The following is a 21,290-nucleotide window of genomic DNA, read 5'->3' on the forward strand; positions in this document are numbered from 1 at the left end:
ACAATCTCTGGGTAAATGCCTGCTCAGTCCCTTTGCTGTTACATTTCACAAAAGACTTTGTTCTAGCTAGTAACTAACATAACTCACCAATTGGCATTTCCCCCCGTCTATGAACTTATACTTTCAAAGGAACATCAAATACACTCTTAAATGGATCCCTTAAAGTATTTTTTCTTTAAAACAATCTGCTACAGGGATAGGGTTACTGTAATTATTCAATTGGAATTTTTAAATACTAGGGTGTGCACATGTGCGTGTGATGATATAAGCACTTTAAATGGCATGCCTGGCGTTAAAAGTATGTGATCACACTATACACTATATATTTCTCAAATAGTAAAATTTGTTTTTATAACTATAAGTATACAAATGTACCTATGGCAGCATGTGCTCACATATTTAAATACTGTGGTAGTGTGTAGCTGCATAGGAGCAGGATGAAGTTTGCACATTTAAACTTAACTTTCACAACTCTTGATATTTTTAGTGCTTTTGGCTGAAACCATAGTACATCATTATAATATTTTTTCTATTTTTAAAGAGAAAAATGTCTAGTTTGTCTAACAGGCAGTAATTACCAAAAACGTCTGGTGCCTATCCATGTCCTTAGTAAATTGTACATTTATACTTTTAACATATACTAGTCGGCCAAAAGCTGCCTAAATGAGGTTCATTACCAGTGCAGGCTAAAGAAAATATCTTCAGGCCTGAGTATGAAAATAAGAGATCCTTAAGGCAGCATGAAAGGCCTCTCAGCTTATGGCCAGCCCTCCAGCCATTGTTTCTGAAAGCTGCTCAATATTTAAGATGAAGTTGGCAGGAAGCAAGGGTGGTTCTGAAACTATCTTTCTGAAACCCAAGCCCGTGAAAGGAACCTCAGGGCAGGACTGGATATAGGTTGAATACTGGTATGGGCACATTTCTAGTCAGTGTCTTTGCTTGGGGTGAAGGAATTGGTTTTCATTTAACAAAATTATGAGATTGTTTTTAAATTATGTACCTGCAGTAGGTGGAAAATACCCATCCCTGAATCAGGCTGCTTATGCTGCTCAAGGGCTGTCATGTCAGAGAGCATCAAATGGAGTGCAGGGGATTCTGGCCTGCCTCAGAACACCCTCTTCTGCTCCTTCTCCATAACCCCCCCTCCTCAGAGAAAGGTAAGCAAAAAGCAGAGCCAGCTATGCCTACTTTACATTACTCAGGAAATCCCCTACAGCTGGAAATCCTTAGCTACTCTGTAAGCTGCTTTGTGCTACCTGAGCAGCCAGACATCAAGATAAGGATTTGTCCCCGAAGCATATGGTCATATATAACTTTTTAAAAAATTCCCTTACTTTGTTAAATGAAGATGATTTTTTTCACACCAAGAAAAGGCAGCCCTCACTAGAACTGTTGCCATACCAGATTTTAAACTCCAGTCATTTTTATAGAACACCATAGAAAAAAGAATGTTAGAAAGTATTAAAACAAAAAAGTTATTTTTCTGTTCTCTCACAACTGAAAATTAAATAATCAAAATTAAAAAAGAAAACGTTGAGCACATACTTTAGAGATTTGGTCTGCTAAATAGACAGTGTTTCACAGAATGTACATTCTCACTGGGGCTGTGCATGCCTTTTACAAACTGAATGGAAAAAATTAATAAAGTAGGCTAGCAATTAAAGCTGCATTTGGGCATTGCTTAGCACAAAAACCACGACGTCTAAACTATTTTGATTTAAGGATTGGCTCTAAATCTCAGCTATACCATTGTCTTAGTGCATTACCTTAAATCTCTTGGCCTTTTGACGATTGTTAACCCATCTATGAAATTAGCTAAGACCAGAAATCTTTCTGAAAACAAGATACTGCAACTGAGTTGTGCATACCTTGGAAATATACTGAAATGTGTACCTGAAAAATCTGTCCCCTTTTCTTTCCTTATGCAAGCATTTAAAAAAACACCAGGAAAGTAAACTCAAAACCTCACTGAAGTAAAGTGTTTGCAGTACTCCAACGAAGCACTGGTGATTCAGTTTACAGGACAAAACTTTATATGTTATAACTCAATCCATTATGCCCAGAGGACTCTGAGTTCTTCAAACCAAGGACAGTCTTCTATACAGAGCAGAGCAAATTTTTCAAATAAAAAAATGGTTATATTAATTTTAAAAAAGTAGAGAAATAATAAATTTATGGCAATTGGGAATGAAAAGGGTAACCTGTTTTTTTTTTGGTTTTTAGTCTGGGTGGTCTTTTCCAGTTTTCTTCATTCTTTCCTTTTGCATTAGGTCACTATTCTTTTTTATTGTCTTTCGATGGTAGTTTGTAGGACTTGTTGTTTTATATGTGCACTGCCAGTTTTAATAGGGAAGAGCAGTCACACGGTTGGATTTTTTTCAAAATGAAATATTTTACACAAGAATGGCCATACTGGGTCACACTAAAGGTCCATCTAGCCTAGTCTTTTGACTGTGGCAAATGCCAGGTGCTTCAGAGGGAATGAACAGAACAGGGCAATCATCAAGTAATCTATGCCCTGTTGTCCATGCCCAGCTTCTAGCAGCCACAGATTTAGGGTAAGCCAGAGTACAGAGTTGCATCCCTGACCATCTTACCTAATAGCCATTGATGGACTATCCTCCATGAACTTAAATAATTCTTTTTTTAAACACAGTTATACTTTTGGTCTTTACGTCATCTCGTGGCAGAGTTCCATGGGTTGACTGTGTTGTGTGAAGAAGTGCTTTCTTTCTTTCATTTGTTTTTAAACCTGTTGCCTATTAATTTCATTCAGTGAAAGTTCTTGTGTTAAGTGAAGGAGTAAATAATACTTTCTTATTCACTTTCTCCACACCAGTCAAGATTTTAGAGACTTCTATCATATCATCCCTTTGTCATCTCCTTTCCAAGCTGAAAAATCCTGGTCTTTTTAATTGCTCCTCATATGGAAGCTGTTCCATACGCCTAATAATTTTTGTTGCCCTTCTCTATACCTTTTCAAACTCCAATACATCTTTTTTCAGTTAGGGCAACCAGATCAGCACACAGTATGCAAGATGTGAGTATACCATGGATTTATAGAGAGGCATTATGATATTTTCTGTCTTGTTATCTATCCCTTTCTTAATGGTTCTTAACATTCTGTTCACTTTTTTGACTGCCGCTGCACACTGAGCAAATGTTTTCAGAGAACTATCCATAATGACTCCAAGATCTCTTTCTTGAGCGGTAACAGCTAATTTAGACCCCATCAAAAGCCATCAACTTCAAAATGAAAAAAATCCCAATATAAATTCTGCAATTGAGAAAAGCATCAATCTTTTTTCACACACAACAAAATGGAAACAGTTTCAAAATTTTCAAGCTTTCTGGGAAATTTGTTTGTGTTTGTTGTCCAGGTCTATTTACACAGAGCTGAGAAGTGGTACGCCAATATTCTGACTGACCTTGCTTCTGACATGTGACTTTGAGTCTTTTAAAATCGCTTTAATATGTCAAATAGTGGAAGGGAGGAGAAGATAGGGTTAATAATGTCATAATATAAAGTATGTTGCTATAATCAAAATCTTTACTATTTTTGTTTCTCTCAAAAATGTTAAATTTATTTCCATACCAGACAACGGCACTGCTGACAGCTGTAGGTCCAGTTGTCCCCACTACGATACAGCTTATGACCATTTTGGTCTAAACACTGACTGGTCACTCTTGTGTCACACTCTGGGCAGCAAAAGAGATCAACGCTGGGGTTCTGACAATCGCAAGCTGTTCGCCGGCAAAATATCTTCCCGTTCTGTAGAAAACAAATTGTCACTGATATCAAGCAAGTGGTAAATAGAAGAGGACTATCAGATGACTAGGAAAGGCCATCAGAGATAGCAAAGCATGTATTGGTATTTCAGGGACGATCCTGCAGATTACCTAAGGAATTTGAAGTTATTCTTATAGGGCCCAATCCTCTAATAAATGAGCCTCCCTAGCTCCCATTGTTGTAAAAATCACTCCACTGATACTAGTGGACATTTAGTTATCTGTAAAGTTTTTTTTTTTTATTTTTTATTTTTACCAGTATCCTCTGAGGCTGAGAAAAATGTAACTGTGTCCCCTCTTGTTCCTAACCCACTAGATTAAAAAAAAAAAAATGAACAGCTTCTCAGGTTCAGATGGAATGAAGTTATCTCATCAATTTTATGAATGAAATCTCCAAATAGTTACCTCTTTTTCTAGCACGTATCAGAACAATAGTTTCCTTTGCACTGTCTTTTGAATAACTAACTGTGTGATTGTCAAGAAAATTTTATATAAATTGAAACTGTGTAGGTGGCCTGATAAATTTAATAGGAACACACTACATTAGAAACTCAGTGAAAGCCAGTACTGTCAAAGGAACTTAATACAGCAAAATCATAGTGGCATTAAGTATTCCTTAATCTTAATTTATCTCCAGTTATACGCTACATCTGGACCTTCCATTTATCAGACAAAAACTACTCATCCACAACATATCACATTGCATAATGATGTGGAGTCATGCATTGAAGATGTATTTTTATTGTACAGATACCCTAAAATATGATTTTCCTATTTCAGGTGCTAAGTATTTACACATACTGTGATGTATTCAGATAAATACCATTAATTAGAATGATCATACTAAACACGGCAATGTCTTCTGAATGTAAAATGGAGAGGACATATCCATTTGGTGCAAAATTCTAATTCTAGTGATGAAAATTGTAGGGATAACTGTGTTATAAATTATACCCTTCATTATAGGTGAGTCAGTACATTGTTACTCTATATACAGAATGAGAAACTGAAATCCTAGTTTACAATGAAGAATGCTATTGAAAAGTTTTGATTTTAATTAGACTATTGATTTGTTCAGTTCTTACTCATGCAAAGTTTTAATCACAGGCAAGGAAAAGCTTGGCTGAGTAAGGAATGAGGGCCAGATCCAGCTCTGAGTTACACTGGTTTAATTCCTAAGTAAATTCATTAAGTTACTCTGAATTAAGTTACTGAATAACAGCTGTAGGGCTGTACCTGAACTAAGCAGAAATACAAACATCCATTAATAATGCCACATTCACACATCATGCTTATAAGCAAAAGGACCTTTCCTAGAGTGGGATATTACAGAACTGACTAATCAGCGTATTTCTTAAATCAGCCCCCATAATTATTGTAAGGGGTAATTACTAAGACGATTGGGGATAAGCCAAAATAGATTTCTCCACATACAGGTTGAATAGGCTAAATAGCTAAAATGACATTAAGTTGTGGTGGCAGTTGCTTAGATTTTTCTGTATTCATAAGTTTTAATTTGTAAACAAAAATCCAATAAAACAAAATCAAACTTTTCTGCAAAGCAATGCACAGAACACTAGCAGCAAGGAATCATAATGCTTATCTTAGCTAATGACACTGCAGGTGTTCAATAATATTCCTGAAATGATTAGCATATTACATTTGATTGCAGGAATAATTAAAATTGCTTATTATGTGCAACAAAAAAACCCAACAGGTCACTGAAGCATGGAAAAGTAGAGAGCACAACACCTATAAAATGGTGGACTCAACTGTGTTTTCCACCAACAGTGCACAGGGCTAGATTGTCACATCCCTTACTCAGCAATGCAGGGTAGTATGAAGAAGTAGTGCTCTCTCTCTCACTTGCTGCTGAGCTTGTCACTCCACCTGTATGGGAGAGAGCAGGGTCTATTCATTTGATATTCCAGAAAGCAAATGTTAGGGAGAGCAGGAGGCGTTCTGACTCCATTCCTCAATCAGATTTGCTGGCCAGAGCACCAAGCTAGATGCAAGGTGGCAAAAGGAATAAATTATTTCAGGAAAAGGAGAGAAGTCATCTCCTCCCTCCCTAGAGCAAGTGAGTAATGGACAAGGAGCTGTGAGTCTCAGAGGAGGAGGAATTATGATTATCTGACCTACGTGCTACCCCACACTCAGAGAGATAGTAAAGTTACAATCTTGCCTAAGCATTCCAACATGATGACTGGCTCCATACATTCAGGGATGTGCAGGCCCTCTATGTGACTTGGAGGTAGTGACAGTGACAAATAATTTCACCATCTGAATGTGGGAGTTCTGATTAAAAACTACTAGCAATAACTTGTCCATCTTGTTCAGAATTGCATCCTTTTGCCTTCCGATTATTTTTAAAATTACCCCTTATTTGGTAACAGCGCTGGTGGTTCTGTGCTACTCACGACTCCTGCATTCCTTAGAGAAGTAACTAAACTTTTACCATTGCCGTCACTCTATTTATTTCAGAAGACTGATAATGTTTCATGATTCTGCTGGGGAGCCTTTGATAATAACACCACACTACTTCCCTCCTCATTCTTTTCAGCATCACATGTTTTGTTTGCAACCTTGTTAGGCCTCATGCTTTGCAGAAAGTATTTTGATTCCCATGATGCTATGACACAAAGGCTACAGCTACACTTGGAGCTGGGAGAGCAATTCCCAACTCGAATACATGTACTCATGCTAGTTTTCATTGAGCTACTGTGCTAAAAACAGTAGTGCAGATGTGGTAGCATGGGCAGCCACTCCAAGTATGTACTCATGAGATGCAGGCAGATGGTCCATGCCACCTCTCGCTGCTGCCCATGCTACTATAGCTATGCTAGTATTTTCAGCATGCTAGTTCAAGCAGAGCTAGCACAGGTATGTCTGCACAAGGTGAGAATCATGGCTCCATCTCCAAGTCAAAAAGCCTCTTCAGACGCAGCATTCCACTTACTTCTTTAGAATTCTAATTCTAATAGCCACCGTTGCTCCTTGGAGGTTGTTTAATTATGCCAGCGGGAGAGCTCTCTCCCATTGCCATAGAGCAGCTACATAAGACACCTTACAGTGGCACAGTCTAAGGTCTGTAACCATCAGAAGAGTGAAGTTCTGGAACAACCTTCCACAGGAAGCAGTGAGGGGGCAAAAAACCTTACTGGCTGTGCGACTAAGCTTGATAAGTTTATGGAGGGGATGGTATGATGAGACTACCTATAATGGCATGTAGCTGATCTGCAACTGCTAGCAGCAAATATCTTCAGTGACTGGTGATGGGACACGAGGTGGGGAGGGCTCTGAGTTACTACAGTGAATTCTTTCTCAGGTTTCTCACTGGTGGGTCTTGCTGAGGATATAACTGATCACCATATTTGGGATTGCGAAGGAATTTTCTCCCAGTCAGATTGACAGACACCATGGGTTTTTTTTTCCACCTTCCTCTGCAGCATGGGGCATGGGTCATTTGCAGGTTCTAACTAGTGTAAATGGTGAATTACCTATAACTTTAAATCATGATTTGAGGACTTCAGCAACTCAGCCAGAGGTTAGGGGTCTATTACAGGAGTGGGTGGGTTAGGTACTGTGGTCTGCAATGTGCAGGTGGTCAGATTAGATGATCACAATGGTTCCTTCTGACCTTTAAATCTGAGTCAGGGGTAGAATCTAACTACTACACTGTTGTAATCTAAGTACTACATTGCACTCTCTAAAGTGGATACACTTTCACTCAGAGTTCCATCCCACCCCTTCTGGAACTATGCTTGTCCTTCTCACTTGCAAAAATTGTATATTCTTTCTCTTTTAGGGAAGGTAGAAGTATATGCATATGAAGGAACAATTGAAATATATAATTCCAGCCTGGCTGCTTTATTCACAAAATGCTAGAACAACAAACCAGGATTAAAAAACACAAGTCTCTGCAAGTCCTGTATAGTAATTCTCATAAGATGCACTTGGAGAAGGCAAAGCAATCTTCTTCAGGCTACTTTGTTAATTATTGCATTCAACTAATTAAGCTTTATGAATTTTTAATATTTTTATAAATTTTGTCCTCATGCATGGGAACAAATATGATTGCAAGGGATTATCTACCATATTATGTTTAAGTGCTACTGTAATCCCTTGTCTTTCACTTTAAAAAAAAATGTATCCCCTCTGGCCCACAGTGAGCAGGAATGGCTTCTGAGTCTGATACAATTATTAATGTTGGATCATACCTTACTCCTTGAACAGCCCCACTGAAGTCAAGTCAATGGGGCTACTTATGGAATTAGAAGCTAGTTCACTGAAGTCAATGACATAATTCTCATAGCCTTTACTATGAATAGCATGTCTTTTCTTGAATGAAGAATTTTTTGTTAGTTTTCATATAAGCCAGACTTGCAAAAGTATCATGGAAATGTACCAGGTCAGGGACAAAATTTGTGCACCTGACCTTTTAAACAATTATTTGATGATTTTGGGGATTTTAGTCATATATACAAAACAATAATTTGCTTGTTCTGGGCAAAACAAGTGAGTAGCATTTTTCAAAACTCAGATAAACACATCTAAAAGAAATAATATAGTTGGCCGTATCCTGTCCCTCATTGTAAGAGTGGATGACCCCCAAGTGCAGGACACACAGAGGGATTCCACGCTGCTTAAATGTTGTGGCAGCTGTCTCTGTGACAGCAGTCAACAGGTGAAGTGATGGCTAATGGGTCTGAGATTTTGCAGATTCACTGACCAATCCTTGGTGTACTGGGAGCAAAGTGGCTGTTATTGCAACCTATGGGCTTAAAGAGCCTTTGAAGTGGTGCTCTGTGTACTAGCAGGGAAGAACCAAGGAGACCCCCTTAAACTGGCTTTGAGCAAGGGTCCAGGATTTGGCTCCTGAAAATAAAGCAAATCCTGAAATAAAATAAAGTGCAAATATTAAAGAAGAAAGAAATGAGAGTGAGAGGAGAAGAAGATATAAAGAAAAAAATAAAATAAGGAGGAACAATGGCTACATAATATGCCACTATCTACTAGCTGGTCACATCACATATTTTCAAATACTAATAAAAGGAACTTGGCATAAGAAATGTTCACAATGAGAATATGACAAATAAGGCATAAATTACAAGACTAACTAAGATGAAAATACTAATTGTTAAAACTCTACAAAGGCAGACCAGATGTCTCCAAGTATATTAAGCTGTTCATTACAGTGATAGGAAATCCTTTCATAGAACCAGACATTCTCTATGATTACAATACAAGCTCACTATATATTCAACAGAATTGCAGATGTCCACTCCTGAAGGGAGAGATTTGTACGGTGTCTGGCACTGCTATGAGTAATTAACGGTGTTAATCTGACCATGTTTCCATTCTAACCTAAAACAAATAGCAGTGAATTCTGAGTGTTGTATTGATTCTGATGGCCTGATCCACCACTATGCTGCTCTAGTTTTATGGGAGTTAAAAGCCTCCTTATAACTTCCAACAAATTGGCACACAGACCCTCACCAGCTGGAGCAATATTCCATTTCTACCCCCCTTTCCAACATATTTCCAGTGGGCCATATTCTGATCTCACCTATACTTATACAAGGGCTCAATCTTATTTCTACTGTAGCCAATAGGATTGTGACCATTGACTTCAATGGAGTGGGTTTTGGACATAGATTTATACAGGTATAACTAAGATATGAATCCGGTTCTGAATGTCTCTAAAACCAGATTTACATTTATGAAACTCCACTGACTTCAGTGGAGTTACTCCTCTCTTAGACCAATGTAAGTGAAGAGAATCAGGCCCAATACCTTTTAACCTAAGTTTCCTAGAGGTCTGGTTAAGTCAAAACAGGATTGCTACCAAATCAGTATAAACCTTATTTCTGAAGTGGATTTACTTCGGTTTTGACTAGCTTCTGCAAAAGTATATAAGAATTAAAGCTCAGCTTCTTCACAGAAAGAAAACACTAGAAAATCTAAGAAAACACAAATGCAGGCCTCGTGGAACTCACCTTACAGGAACAAACAGAGCACCTATCTTCCTTCAGCGTCCACACCTGACCATTCCTCTTCAAGCCACCTTCATGCGGGCAGTCACCAGTGCAAGATGGTCCTGAGGGACACAGACAGTCAAAACCTCCCGCCAAATTCACACAGGCTGAATCGTTCCAACAGGTGTGGGTCCTTAAGGCACATTCATCAATATCTGCAAAACACAGCCAGTTTATAGTGCTAATCTTGGTTTCAAGTGAGAAATTGTACCATGGAATTTGTGATTGATAGATACTGCTTGTCTGTCTTAGTGGTGCGAGAGTATGAAACACAGAATTTAGGCTTATTAAACCTGTACCGTATGCTTAACTGTAAAAGCTGACATTCCTATTGGGGCTAAACAGCAATGACAAACTTGATTGGTCAGGCAAGGTGTAAAGTGATCTCCCAGTGATCAGGAGCAAGTGGACAATTAGAGTGACTCTGCAATTAGGCCACATTTTGTTCTGAGTTTTAGACTGAATTAGAAAGACACAATTCTTCATAAGCTCCGAGCACAATCTAAGCTTCCCCCTACTAAAGGCAATCAATCACAGTCTTTGGCCACAGAGGAGGAGGAGGAAGGGAATAAAAGGAAAGAACTCAGAGGTACTTTATATAGAAAAGAAATCCTAGAGCTCCCAAGCTATACAAAGCCATGCTGTAAAAGCAAGTTTGAGCAAGGCAACAGGGAATTTAGCATAAACAAAATCTGGAGAAAACACCTATTTTTCATTGATGACTTTAAACTACCAAACCACTTAATGCTGGAGGAGAAGTGAAATATTGTATCCAATTGAAATTGCTGGGGACATGCTGATAGACAGAATCTAATTATTCCAAGTTGTAATGTGGCCATGAGATCTCTTGGAGATAAGGCTATGAAATCTCTGAGTTAAGCGCAATCTGGAAAATAGGCATGTTTCTCCAGCAGATCTTTCGAGCAGTATTTAAGATGAGATGGACAGAATTTCCAGCTAAAATGCAATTGAATAGATTGGCCCTGTTTTCATACTGTATATAATTGCCAAAAAGCTTAACTACATTGCAGCACAAAGTTTTGGATTTGGATGAGATGAAGCATTTTATATATATATACATGTTAAATACATTTTGTGTATGTACATACACACACGTAAATATGAATGGGAATAGATGATCAAATCTTACACAGTGCTCTTTTCATCCTGAAGAATTCTAAAGCTCTTTTGTATAAAACTTTAAATAACACACCGCAGAATCACTACACTTCTGGGCTGAAATATGGCAACTGTTTAATTACATGCAGCACCACTACACAAGAGTTTAGGAAAAGAAGTGAATGATATAATATGCATTTGAAACTGCTGAGGGACTTTAGTAAGGAACCTAAGCTAATCTAGAATTTGGCCAGGATAATAGGGCTAATGACGATACTTCTGTGGCAAGCACCATCTGATCTTTAATGACCTCCACAAGCAGTCAGGACCCTGGTTTACATTTTATCCCAAAGAAGCATTTCTGTAAGCATGGTATCCTCTCAAACACAAAGAGTACAGAGTTAGTTCTAACTCAGAAATTAGACTGTTAGCTACTCCATCGCCAACAGTACTTCCGACATCAACCTGGTTTTCTTTTGAGTAAAACCTTCCTAGAGAGGAACAGTGATCCAGTGGTTAGGAAACTAGCCTAGGATTTGGCAGACTGGGTTCAATTCTCTGCTCTGCCACAGACTTCCTTTGTGACCTTGGGCAAGTCAGTTAGACCTTCTGGTCCCCATCTTTAAGTGGTCCTTTCCTACCTCATAGGGGTGTTGTGAAGATAAAAAAGGTGAAGCAGAGCGTTAGTCAGGCCTCAGAGGGGTGTCTCTAAGGCTATGTCTACACTGCCAATTGAACGATAAAACTTTTGTCATTCAGAGGTGTTTAGCCGCACCCCACCCCCCTGAAAGAAAAAGTTTTTCTGGTGACAAGTGCCAGTGTGAACAGTGCTCTGTTAGCTGGAGCGCTCTCCTGCTGACAATGCAAATGCTGCTCTTTGGGGGTGGAAGCTTTTGGGCGACAGGAGAGCAAACAAACAGCAGCTACACTGCACAATTTCTAGCGGCACGGCTTTAGTGACACAACCATGTAGCTAAAAGCTGTGTAGCGTAGACATAACATGAAACAATGGGTGTTGCCATATCAGGCGCTCTGTGTGTGTGTGTGTGTGTGTGTGTCTTTCTATGTATTTTCCACTGTATGCATGCAATAAAGTGGGTTTTAGCCCACGAAAGCTTATGCTCAATAAATTTGTTAGTCTCAAAGGTGCCACAAGTACTCCTCGTTCTTCCTGCTCAGCCGTATTCCTAATGGCACAGTTCAGCCTCTAGACTTCTCTGGCACTGATATATTTTGCTGCCTCATCTCTGATAAAGCAACTAGCTATAATTTGACTTTCTGAGGGGAGTATCTCATGTCCCCACCCTTACCCCCCTTAGTGTTTGCCCCATTCTTCATATAATAAAGGAAACCACCTGGAAGAGCCACTACAGGTGATGGAAAAGGGGCTTTATAAATGAAAAACAAATCTTGTGTCCCATTACTTCTCAGGTGACAGAGTACCATGAAAAGAAAAAGACAAAAAAAAAGAAAAAAAAACAAATTTTGACATAAATTGGGCCACGAATAAGCTGATACTGAATCAGTGATTTCAGTGGAAGATAATAACCAATTAGCTACAATGGGTCTGAGAGCATTCTTGAAAAAGCCTCTCTTCTACTTGTCTCTTCGGTGCTTGATCTTGTATTTTGTCTTGAAAATAAATGTGACATACTCTGCCTTTGGTGATTTCACATTTAATAGATGCAAGCATTGTCAATATTTTCTTCCCAACAATGTTAAGACCTCCCTGAATAGCATATATATATATATATAATATGCATCAGGATTAGAGTGCAGATTAGAAGAGTATCTTTTACTGTTCAAAACTAAAAGGATTTCACAGATGAATATAGAGCCATATTGCCTACAGAGTTCCATGCAATTGCTTTACTTATGACACAGAAATCAAATTCTGCTTCCGTGCAATTTAACAGATTTATGGAAAGCCAGATGTTAGCAATTATGGAAACTGACATTATTCATATTCTCAGTACTACAGACCTGTTTGCACTGAACAAAGCCAACTTAATCTATTATATATATCCAAAAGGGAAGAAGTACCCTATTTACATATTGCAACTGTTGTTCTCTGCTGAGTGCACATAAAGATGAAGCCCTACCGAGAGTTGCCCAAACTAGCAAGCAGGCCATTCATGACAAAAGAACCAATCAAGCAAAAGCCAAGCAACATATTTTCTACGTAAGCCTCTAATCATTGCTCAGTTCATTTTTCTTTCTTAATGCAAATGATGGTTCCCTATTATTTTATTGCATTTATTATTTAAATGTTTTAGTCATTAATCAAATATAAAAAGCTTCGAAGTTGCATCCATTAGATAGCTGACCTTTTAATAGAACTAATTTTCTCAGAACATCCCTGTGGCAGTTTTCTCTTGTTGCCGACTGTGTTTCTGAGCATTTGAATAAACCATCTACATTTCCAATAACTTCAGAAAAAAAAGTTTTAAGCTTAATTTGATATTCTCATTTTTGCACCACTGGACATTAAATGGTGAGGGTTTTGTAAACAGATTAAAGGCCTAGTTCCAATCTCACTTATCTCAATACAGCTACTCCATTATAAATGAGAGCAAATGGAATTACTCAGGTATAAATGAGTAATTGAATACATAGTAAAAGAACAGAGAGAGTCAATTTTAAAATATGGAAGAAAATAATCTTTATTTACCCCTAAATGAGCTTACAAGTGTGACTTTGCTGGGATAGCCATACGAAAGTGGACTGAATTCTCCATTATAATGAATTGGCTCTGCCTTGGACATTGCAGCAATTTAAAGTCATTTTATGATGTCCAAGTCATACTTAGCTCAAATAATTTGTTGAGTGACAATGCTGTAGAAAAGTCAGCCCAATTTACAGGCCTAACTATTACAATATACAACTTCAAGTACGTGAATCTAAAATTAAGTAATAAATGATAGCACAAGTCTCATATATCATCTCCATCATTATCACAGAAATCCTAGCTTGACTCAAACTGAGAATATCTGATAAATGCCAACATATCACCACCCACTTGGTGAAACCAACTGCTATTTTCTCTGTTATTAGCCATAAAGGTTCTGGGAAGGCGATCAGTTAAGAGTTGAGAACTCTGTTAATTATGCATGAGGCACTGCTGTGCAGAAGTTGCTCTTTCCCAGCCATAGCAGCTCTATGTGGTGGTACTGAAGTAAAAACTTGTTTGTTAATAAAGCTAGGCAGCTATGATTGAAGAGGCAGGTACTATATACAAAGCAGCAAACTTGCTTAGCCCCTTTCTGATTAAAACAACACTGGCAGTTATCTTCGCTTCTTGGGACAAATTCATTGAGGGTCCACTGAAGGAAGTGAGATTAATTTAACTACCATCTTTATCCTCTGGATATGTCTAATTCATTTATAGAAAACACTTGAGGCCTGCTTAAGCAGTGTCTTACACAGATTTCAGTGGGAGAACTTGTGGAGTAAGTTACTACTCAATATGAGTAAGGGTGGCACAATCACTGCTCCCCTCAACAAATGCACATAATGCCAAATTGAGATTGCAAGTAAGCAAGCCACTGAAGGATCTATTCCCATGCTATCTTTGTATTAGACTGTATCACAATGATACAACCTATGTTAAGGGGTGACAAGAGTACTGCAGAGAACTAATGACCATCAGAAATGTCACCACCTTCTACTCCAAATGCAAGTCATGGTTCTTTGACCTTGCTTTCTCTAACTTAAACACATAGGAACATTACTTTTAAAACAAATAAACTCCAACCAAAACAAAACAGTCCACTGTACACATAATTGTCCCTATGGGGAGAGGATGAGAGAGAGAGAATGAACCATGTGTGACAGATGTTTGTCACAGTGTTTCATGAATGTTTCTGAGGATACTATAGTGAGGAGGGCATATTAAGAACATATATAGATTAGGGAAGGATTCATTTATCAAAAACTGCAATTTCTGCCAGCTTCCCTCTTCCTTTAATGCATATGTAATTTGCCTCAGGTATTACAAAAGTACCCATGGCCATTGTTTTGTGAACATCTAAAAGATAATAAGGGGGTAAGTAACAGTCAGCATGGATTTGTCAAGAACAAATCATGTCAAATTAACCTAATAGCTTTATTTGACCAGGTAACAGGCCTTGTGGATGGGGGGAAGCAGTAGTATATCTTGACTTTAGTAAGGCTTTTGATACCGTCTCCTATGACGTTCTCATACACAAACTATGGAAATACAACCTAGATGAAGCTACTATAAGATGTGTGCATAACTGCTTGAAAAAACATTCCCAGAGAGTAGTTTTCAGTGGCTCACAGTCAAGATGGAAGGGTGTATCAAGGGAGGTCTCACAGGGATCAGTTCTAGGTTTGGTTCTGTTCAATATCTTCATCAGTTATTTAGAAAATGGCATAGAGAATACAGTTATAAAGTTTGTGGATGATACCAAGCAGGGAGGGGTTTCAAGTGCTTTAGAGGATAGGATTAAAATTCAAAATGATCTGGACAAACTAGAGAAATGAAGTAAATAGGATGAAATTCAGCAAGGAGAAATGCAAAGTACTCCACTTAGGAAGGAACAATCAATTACACTCCTACAAAATGGGAAATGACTGCCTATGAAAGAGTACTACAGAAAGGGATATGGGGGTCATAGTAGATCACAAGCTAAATGAGAGTCAACAGTGTAACACTGTTGCAAAATAAAAGCAAACATCATTCTGGGCTGTATTAGCAGGAATGTTATAAGCAAGACAGAGAAGTAATTCTTCTGCTCTACTCCATGCTGATTGGGCCTCAGCTGGAGTGTTATGGTCAGTTCTGGGTGTCACATTTGAGAAAAGATGTGGACAAATTGGAGAAAATCCAGGAAAGAGCAATAAAATTGATTAAACATCTAGAAAATATGTATCTATGAGGGAAGCCTGAAAAACCTGGATTTCTTTAGTCTGAAGAAGAGAAGACTGAGAGGGGACATGATAACAGTTTTCAAGTACATAAAAGGTTGGTACAAGGAGGAGGGAGAAAAATTATTCTCCTTAACCTCTGAAGATAGGACAAGAAGCAATGGGCTTAAACTGCAGCAAGGACGGTGTAGGTTGGACATGTGGAAAATCTTCCTGCCAGGGTTGTTAAACATGGGAATAAATCACCTTGAGAGGTTGTAGAATATCCATCCTTGGATATTTTTAAGAACACATTAGACAAACAATTGTCAGGGATGGCCTAGATCAGTGTTTCTAAGCTTGGGACGATGCTTGTTTAGGGAAAGCCCCTGTCAAGCCGGACTGATTTGTTTACTTGCAGCGTCCACAGGTTCAGCCGATCGTTGCTCCCACTGGCTGTGGTTCGCTGCTCCAGGCCAATGGGAGCTGCTGGAAGCAGTGTGGGCCGAGGGACATACTGACCGCGGCTTCCAGCAGCTCCCATTGGCCTGGAGCAGCGAACTGTGGCCAGTGGGAGCCGCGATCGGCCGGATCTGTAGACACGGCAGGAAAAGAAACTGGCCCAGCCCGCCAGAGGCTTTCCCTAGACAAGTGGCATCTCAAGTCTGGGAAACATTGGTCTAGATAATATTTAGTCCTGCCATGAGTGCAGGGGACTGGACTAGATGACCTCTTGAGGTCCCTTCCAGTCCTACGATTCTATGAATATACGCACCAACACAAGTTCATTAGCTTGTTTTCTTTGAAATATTAAACTGATCTCTTGCCACCAAATTTCAATTTTTTCTACAGCATTTTGAAATGTGTGCATGTGAGTAGCGTGATACAGTACTCTGATATCATGAGAAACTGTCGCAGAAAAAAAAACCCTACTAGAGTGCAAATTTCAACTTTTAGAGTCCATTAAACCCACTAAAATATAATCTGATATGACAAATGTATGCTGGGCTTCCAACAAATGCATGTTCAAGTTAAAGCTGAATACTGTTCTGACCAAATTATTTTTCACAAGAAATTTGTCACTTTAGCACTTTATTTTCTATTCCTTTAAATCAAAATTAATGGAAGGTGCTTGTGGTTTAAAAGGGAATGACAAAAAAGATCTATTTTTACTTAGAAAAACTTTTTATCACTTTTATCCATAAAGGCCTAACAGCCTATTAAAAGAACAGTGTCAAGTATGTTAGGTTTAAAATGTAGGTTTTGCTTTAAAAAATCCTTATACAAATCCAGATATGACTAAAAGTGTTTACTGAAAAATTAATCGAAGAGCAGGGTTTTTTTTTAGTGAATGAGAATGAACCAGAAAAAGTAACTGTGAACAGCAAGTATGCATGACATCCATAAAGGAAACAAACAAGATAACTGTTGGAAATAATTTTAAAAATTTGCTATACTTTTCAGTCTTTCAATCTAAGGTCTTACTGCACCAGAAGTAAAAACATTTTTTAAACACATGGAGTCTTATTCACAAGAGAGCCTTGGCTCCTTATTATCAGTCTGGTGGTAAAGAGCAGCTATAAAACCCTCCCTCCATTAAGTCCTCCCATACAGGGGAATTCTCCAGTTGCTCAAGCCACTATATGGGTTGTCTCAGGGATGTGGTAAGTCCTGGCAATCTCCAGTTGTTGGAACAAACGCTGGTCATTGGCAGTCAGTACAAAATACAATAGCTTGAGGTTGCTTTTCTTTACCCTGGGGGACTTGCTCAGGTAGCAAGCATGAAGGTGTCGGGCTGGCTTATAGCCATGTTTACTTACACACCGATCTTGAAACAAGCAAAGCTTGGCCAGAGTACAGAATCTACTCTGTGAATTTTGTCATGGCAGAGTCTCTCTAAGGAATTTTGAGATAGATACATGTAAGATACAAAACTTGCCTAACAAAACACTTCCGTTTCAGCTCTTGTTGTGAAAAGTGCCATTGGTTCAAATGGGATTTAAATCATGAGTTCCACCTAACCCTCAAGCAGGTTTTCTTTAGCTATTCTATATTCTACTAAGAAATTTCTACAGTAAAGTGATTGATCATTCAGGAGTCAGGTAGCTGGTGCTAAATGTACAGTAATGCTAAGGCACTTTAGATACTGAAAAAGAAAGTAGACAAATGAAGCTTGCTTCTGAGATTTTATGGAGGTTAAGTGACAATCCTGGATAGCATCAGGAGTACTGAGGCATAACTTAGCCTCACTGAATGAGTGAGAGGTTGTCTCTTGATATTTATGAAGTGAGCTATGGTTATTCATAGTTTACCTGCAGCAGACGTGGACTCCAATATTACAAGCATGACAATACAGTAAGTTCTAAAGGTTTTTCTTGGATATCTATTCAGTTTATTGTTTTTTGTATCTGGTTCAAACCCACCCCATCTAACAGTACAGAAGTGACAGAAGAGCAATTCAGCATGTGGGAGGATTTTCAAAAGAAATCTTTTGCAGAGAAAACTTTTTTTCTTCTTTTGTTTTCAAATCTACACGCTGGCTAAGAGAATGCTGCAGCATGCTACACATTAGAGCTACACTAATCAAATTTCAAACCCTGGATTTGAAGCATTCTTGCACCCAGAATATGCTAAATTCTGACTAACATGAGTTGAGATTTTTCTTAGAGCTGGAAAGCCAGTAATTCTTCCTGTTCCCTAGATGGTCTCCCTCATTTTAACACAAGCCATCCCATCGCTACAGCAAGGCCTGACTCACACACCTCTAAGATTAAAATGACGGAATCCTGCAGTGTTCTGGTATAGTGAGTACGTGCATTGGGCTTTCCTAGGAGGTTGGAATTTATTCTGCTCAAACATGCAAGGGACCTGCTACAGGGGTTGGGTTGCTTCCAATGCTTGCAAAACAAATTGCAAGAGTGAGGCTCTGAACCACTTCAAGAAGTGAGTGTTTCAGCCTTTGAGCAGCCTTGCACTGGTGAGCAGCATTTTACGTACTGAGAATTGGGTATAGATTAATCTGTATGACTTGACTAGTATCTCTTTTTATCTGTCTCCACTAGACAGGTGTGTGTGGCCTGATAGGCGTATGTTTCATTTAGTAAAAAAACACCAAGACACAGGGTTGTCCTTTCAAAGTAGTAGCCGTGTTAGTCTGTACCTGCAAAAAGAACAGGAGTACTTATGGCACCTTAGAGACTAACAAATTTATTGTAGCATAAGCTTTCGTGGACTACAGCTCAGTTCGTTGGATGCATGTAGTGGAAAATACAGAAGGAAGATACACACACACACACACACACACACACGGAACATGAAACAATGGGTGTTACCATACACATCATAAGGAGAGTGATCAGTTAGGGTGAGCTGTTGTCAGCAGGAGAGAAAAAAACTGTTTGTAGTGGTAATGAAAATGGCCCATTTCCAGCACTTGACAAGGAGATATAAGGAACTGGCGGGGGTGGGGAGATAAGCATGGGGAAATAGTTTTACTTTGTATAATGGCCCATCCACTCCCAGTCTTTATTCAAACCTAATTTAATGGTGTCCAATTTGCAAATTAATTCCAATTCAGCAGTCTCTGGTTGGAGTCTGTTTTTGAAGTTTTTTTCTTGTAATATTGAGACTTTTAGGTCTGTAATCAAGTGGCCAGGGAGATTGAAGGTTCTCCAACTGGTTTTTGAATGTTATAATTCTTGACGTCTGATTTGTGTCCATTTCTTTTACGCAGAGACCGTCCAGTTTGGCCAAAGTACATGGCAGAGGGGCATTGCTGGCACATGATGGCATATATTGTTGTCCTTAATTCACGTTTCCTTGTTTTGGTAGTGGTAACAACAGAGGTTGCCTTTAAGTCGTCAGTATTTACACACACTTGCCAGACAGCGGCATCTGATCGGTACGTAGGATAGGGAAATAGTGAAGGATGTCAAATACTTTTGTGTGGTAACCACTAAATAGCAAAACACACACAATATATCACATGAACATTCTTAACTCTCTGAATGGCCTTTCCATTAGTAAAGACCAGAAAGTAGAAGGTTCCCTACTTGTATAACTGCAGGATTTTTGATTGGGGAAATAAAACAACCCATCTGCTTTTGTTTTCAGAGTTCATTGTGGAAATCACACACCAAAGCAGCCATCATGTGCCCTGACCATGATATTGTAAAAGGCATATAATATCATGCACATGCTGGAACTGGAACTGGAACTAAAAATAAAAATAAACTCTGCACTTCTGAGCTCCTTGCTGGTAACCACCATTTTGTTAAAGTGACATCATTTGTGAGAATATCAGGATGGAAACATATTTCATTTTAATACTGACTCGGGATGAACTCTTAAGCTACCCTGTAAAATCCAAACAAAACAGAAAGTATGGATTTCTTCTGTGTTTTGTGGATCAGAAGACAGATAACCCACTCAAGAGATGGCTCAGCTCCATGGCCATCTGTCTACTACCACGAGGGAGGGGACAGCAGAATAGAGAGCCCACACAGAGCATATCCATAATTGCAAATCCCCAAAAGGAGGCTTAAGCAGCAACAAGCAATCTCTACTACTTCCCAGTATTTAGCAGTAGCACTGGCTGTGTGGCTGTGCATCAGGTACTGTCTGTTGGGGCTGAGGAATCCTTCCTTCTGCACTGTGAATTTTGAGTGAACTTTACTAAAGAAAAATTCTTGGGCTACACTCTGTTCTCCTAGGATTTGGCCTTCTGTGATGCAACACTGTTTATTCAACAGACTTTTATTACTATTACTATTGATGTAATAGGCACCACAGAAACTTGATGGAATGACGACAATCAATGGGACATGGAAATACCAGGGTAAAAAAAAATACAGAACTGACAGAGTAGGTCACGCTGATGGAGTGGCACTATATGTGAAAGAAAGTATAATGTCAAATATAGGAAAAATCTTAAATGAATCGAACAGTACTATAAAATCTCTATGGATAGAAATTCCATGCTTGAACAATAAGAGTATAGCAATGGGAATATACAACCAACCACCTGACCAGGATGGTGATGGTGACTGTGAAATACTCAGGGAGATTAGAGATGCTAAAAAAACTCTCAGAAAACCCAATAATAAGGGGGGATTTGCAACTATGCCCATGTTGAATGGGTACTTGTCACGTCAGGATGGGATGCAGATATAAAATTTCTAGACACCAGTAATGACTGCTTCATGGAACAGCTAGTCCTGGAACTCACAATAGAAGAAGCAATATTGATTTAGTCCTAAACGGAGCAAGGATCGGCTCCAATATTCACCAAGAGATTAATAAAGCTGAACTGGTTGGGAATAGTGACCGTAATTAAACTTAACATCCTTATAGGTGGGAAAATACAAAATAAACCCACCAAAGTAGCAGTTCATTTCAAAAAGGGAAACTACACAATAAATGTGGAAACTAGTTAAAAGGAACAGTCATGAGAAGTGCCTGCATGCTGCATCAAAT

At 38.7% G+C, this 21,290-nt stretch overlaps 1 protein-coding gene across 7 annotated transcripts in view; it reads right to left on the minus strand.

Moving 5' to 3' along the window:
* The window catches only part of NELL1 (neural EGFL like 1), a 465,038-nt gene that overhangs the window by 6,880 nt on the left and 436,868 nt on the right, over positions 1-21,290 (minus strand). For all 7 annotated transcript variants that reach the window (XM_032794577.2, XM_032794575.2, XM_075065234.1 and 4 more), the window contains 2 exons: positions 9,789-9,982; positions 3,596-3,772 (listed from right to left, as the gene is read on the minus strand). In XM_032794577.2, coding sequence (XP_032650468.1) covers positions 3,596-3,772; positions 9,789-9,982 — 371 coding nt within the window. The remainder of the gene's footprint in view (positions 1-3,595; positions 3,773-9,788; positions 9,983-21,290) is intronic.

Source organism: Chelonoidis abingdonii, chromosome 4 (genome assembly GCF_003597395.2).
Source record: "Chelonoidis abingdonii isolate Lonesome George chromosome 4, CheloAbing_2.0, whole genome shotgun sequence".
Lineage (NCBI taxonomy): Eukaryota > Metazoa > Chordata > Testudines > Testudinidae > Chelonoidis > Chelonoidis abingdonii.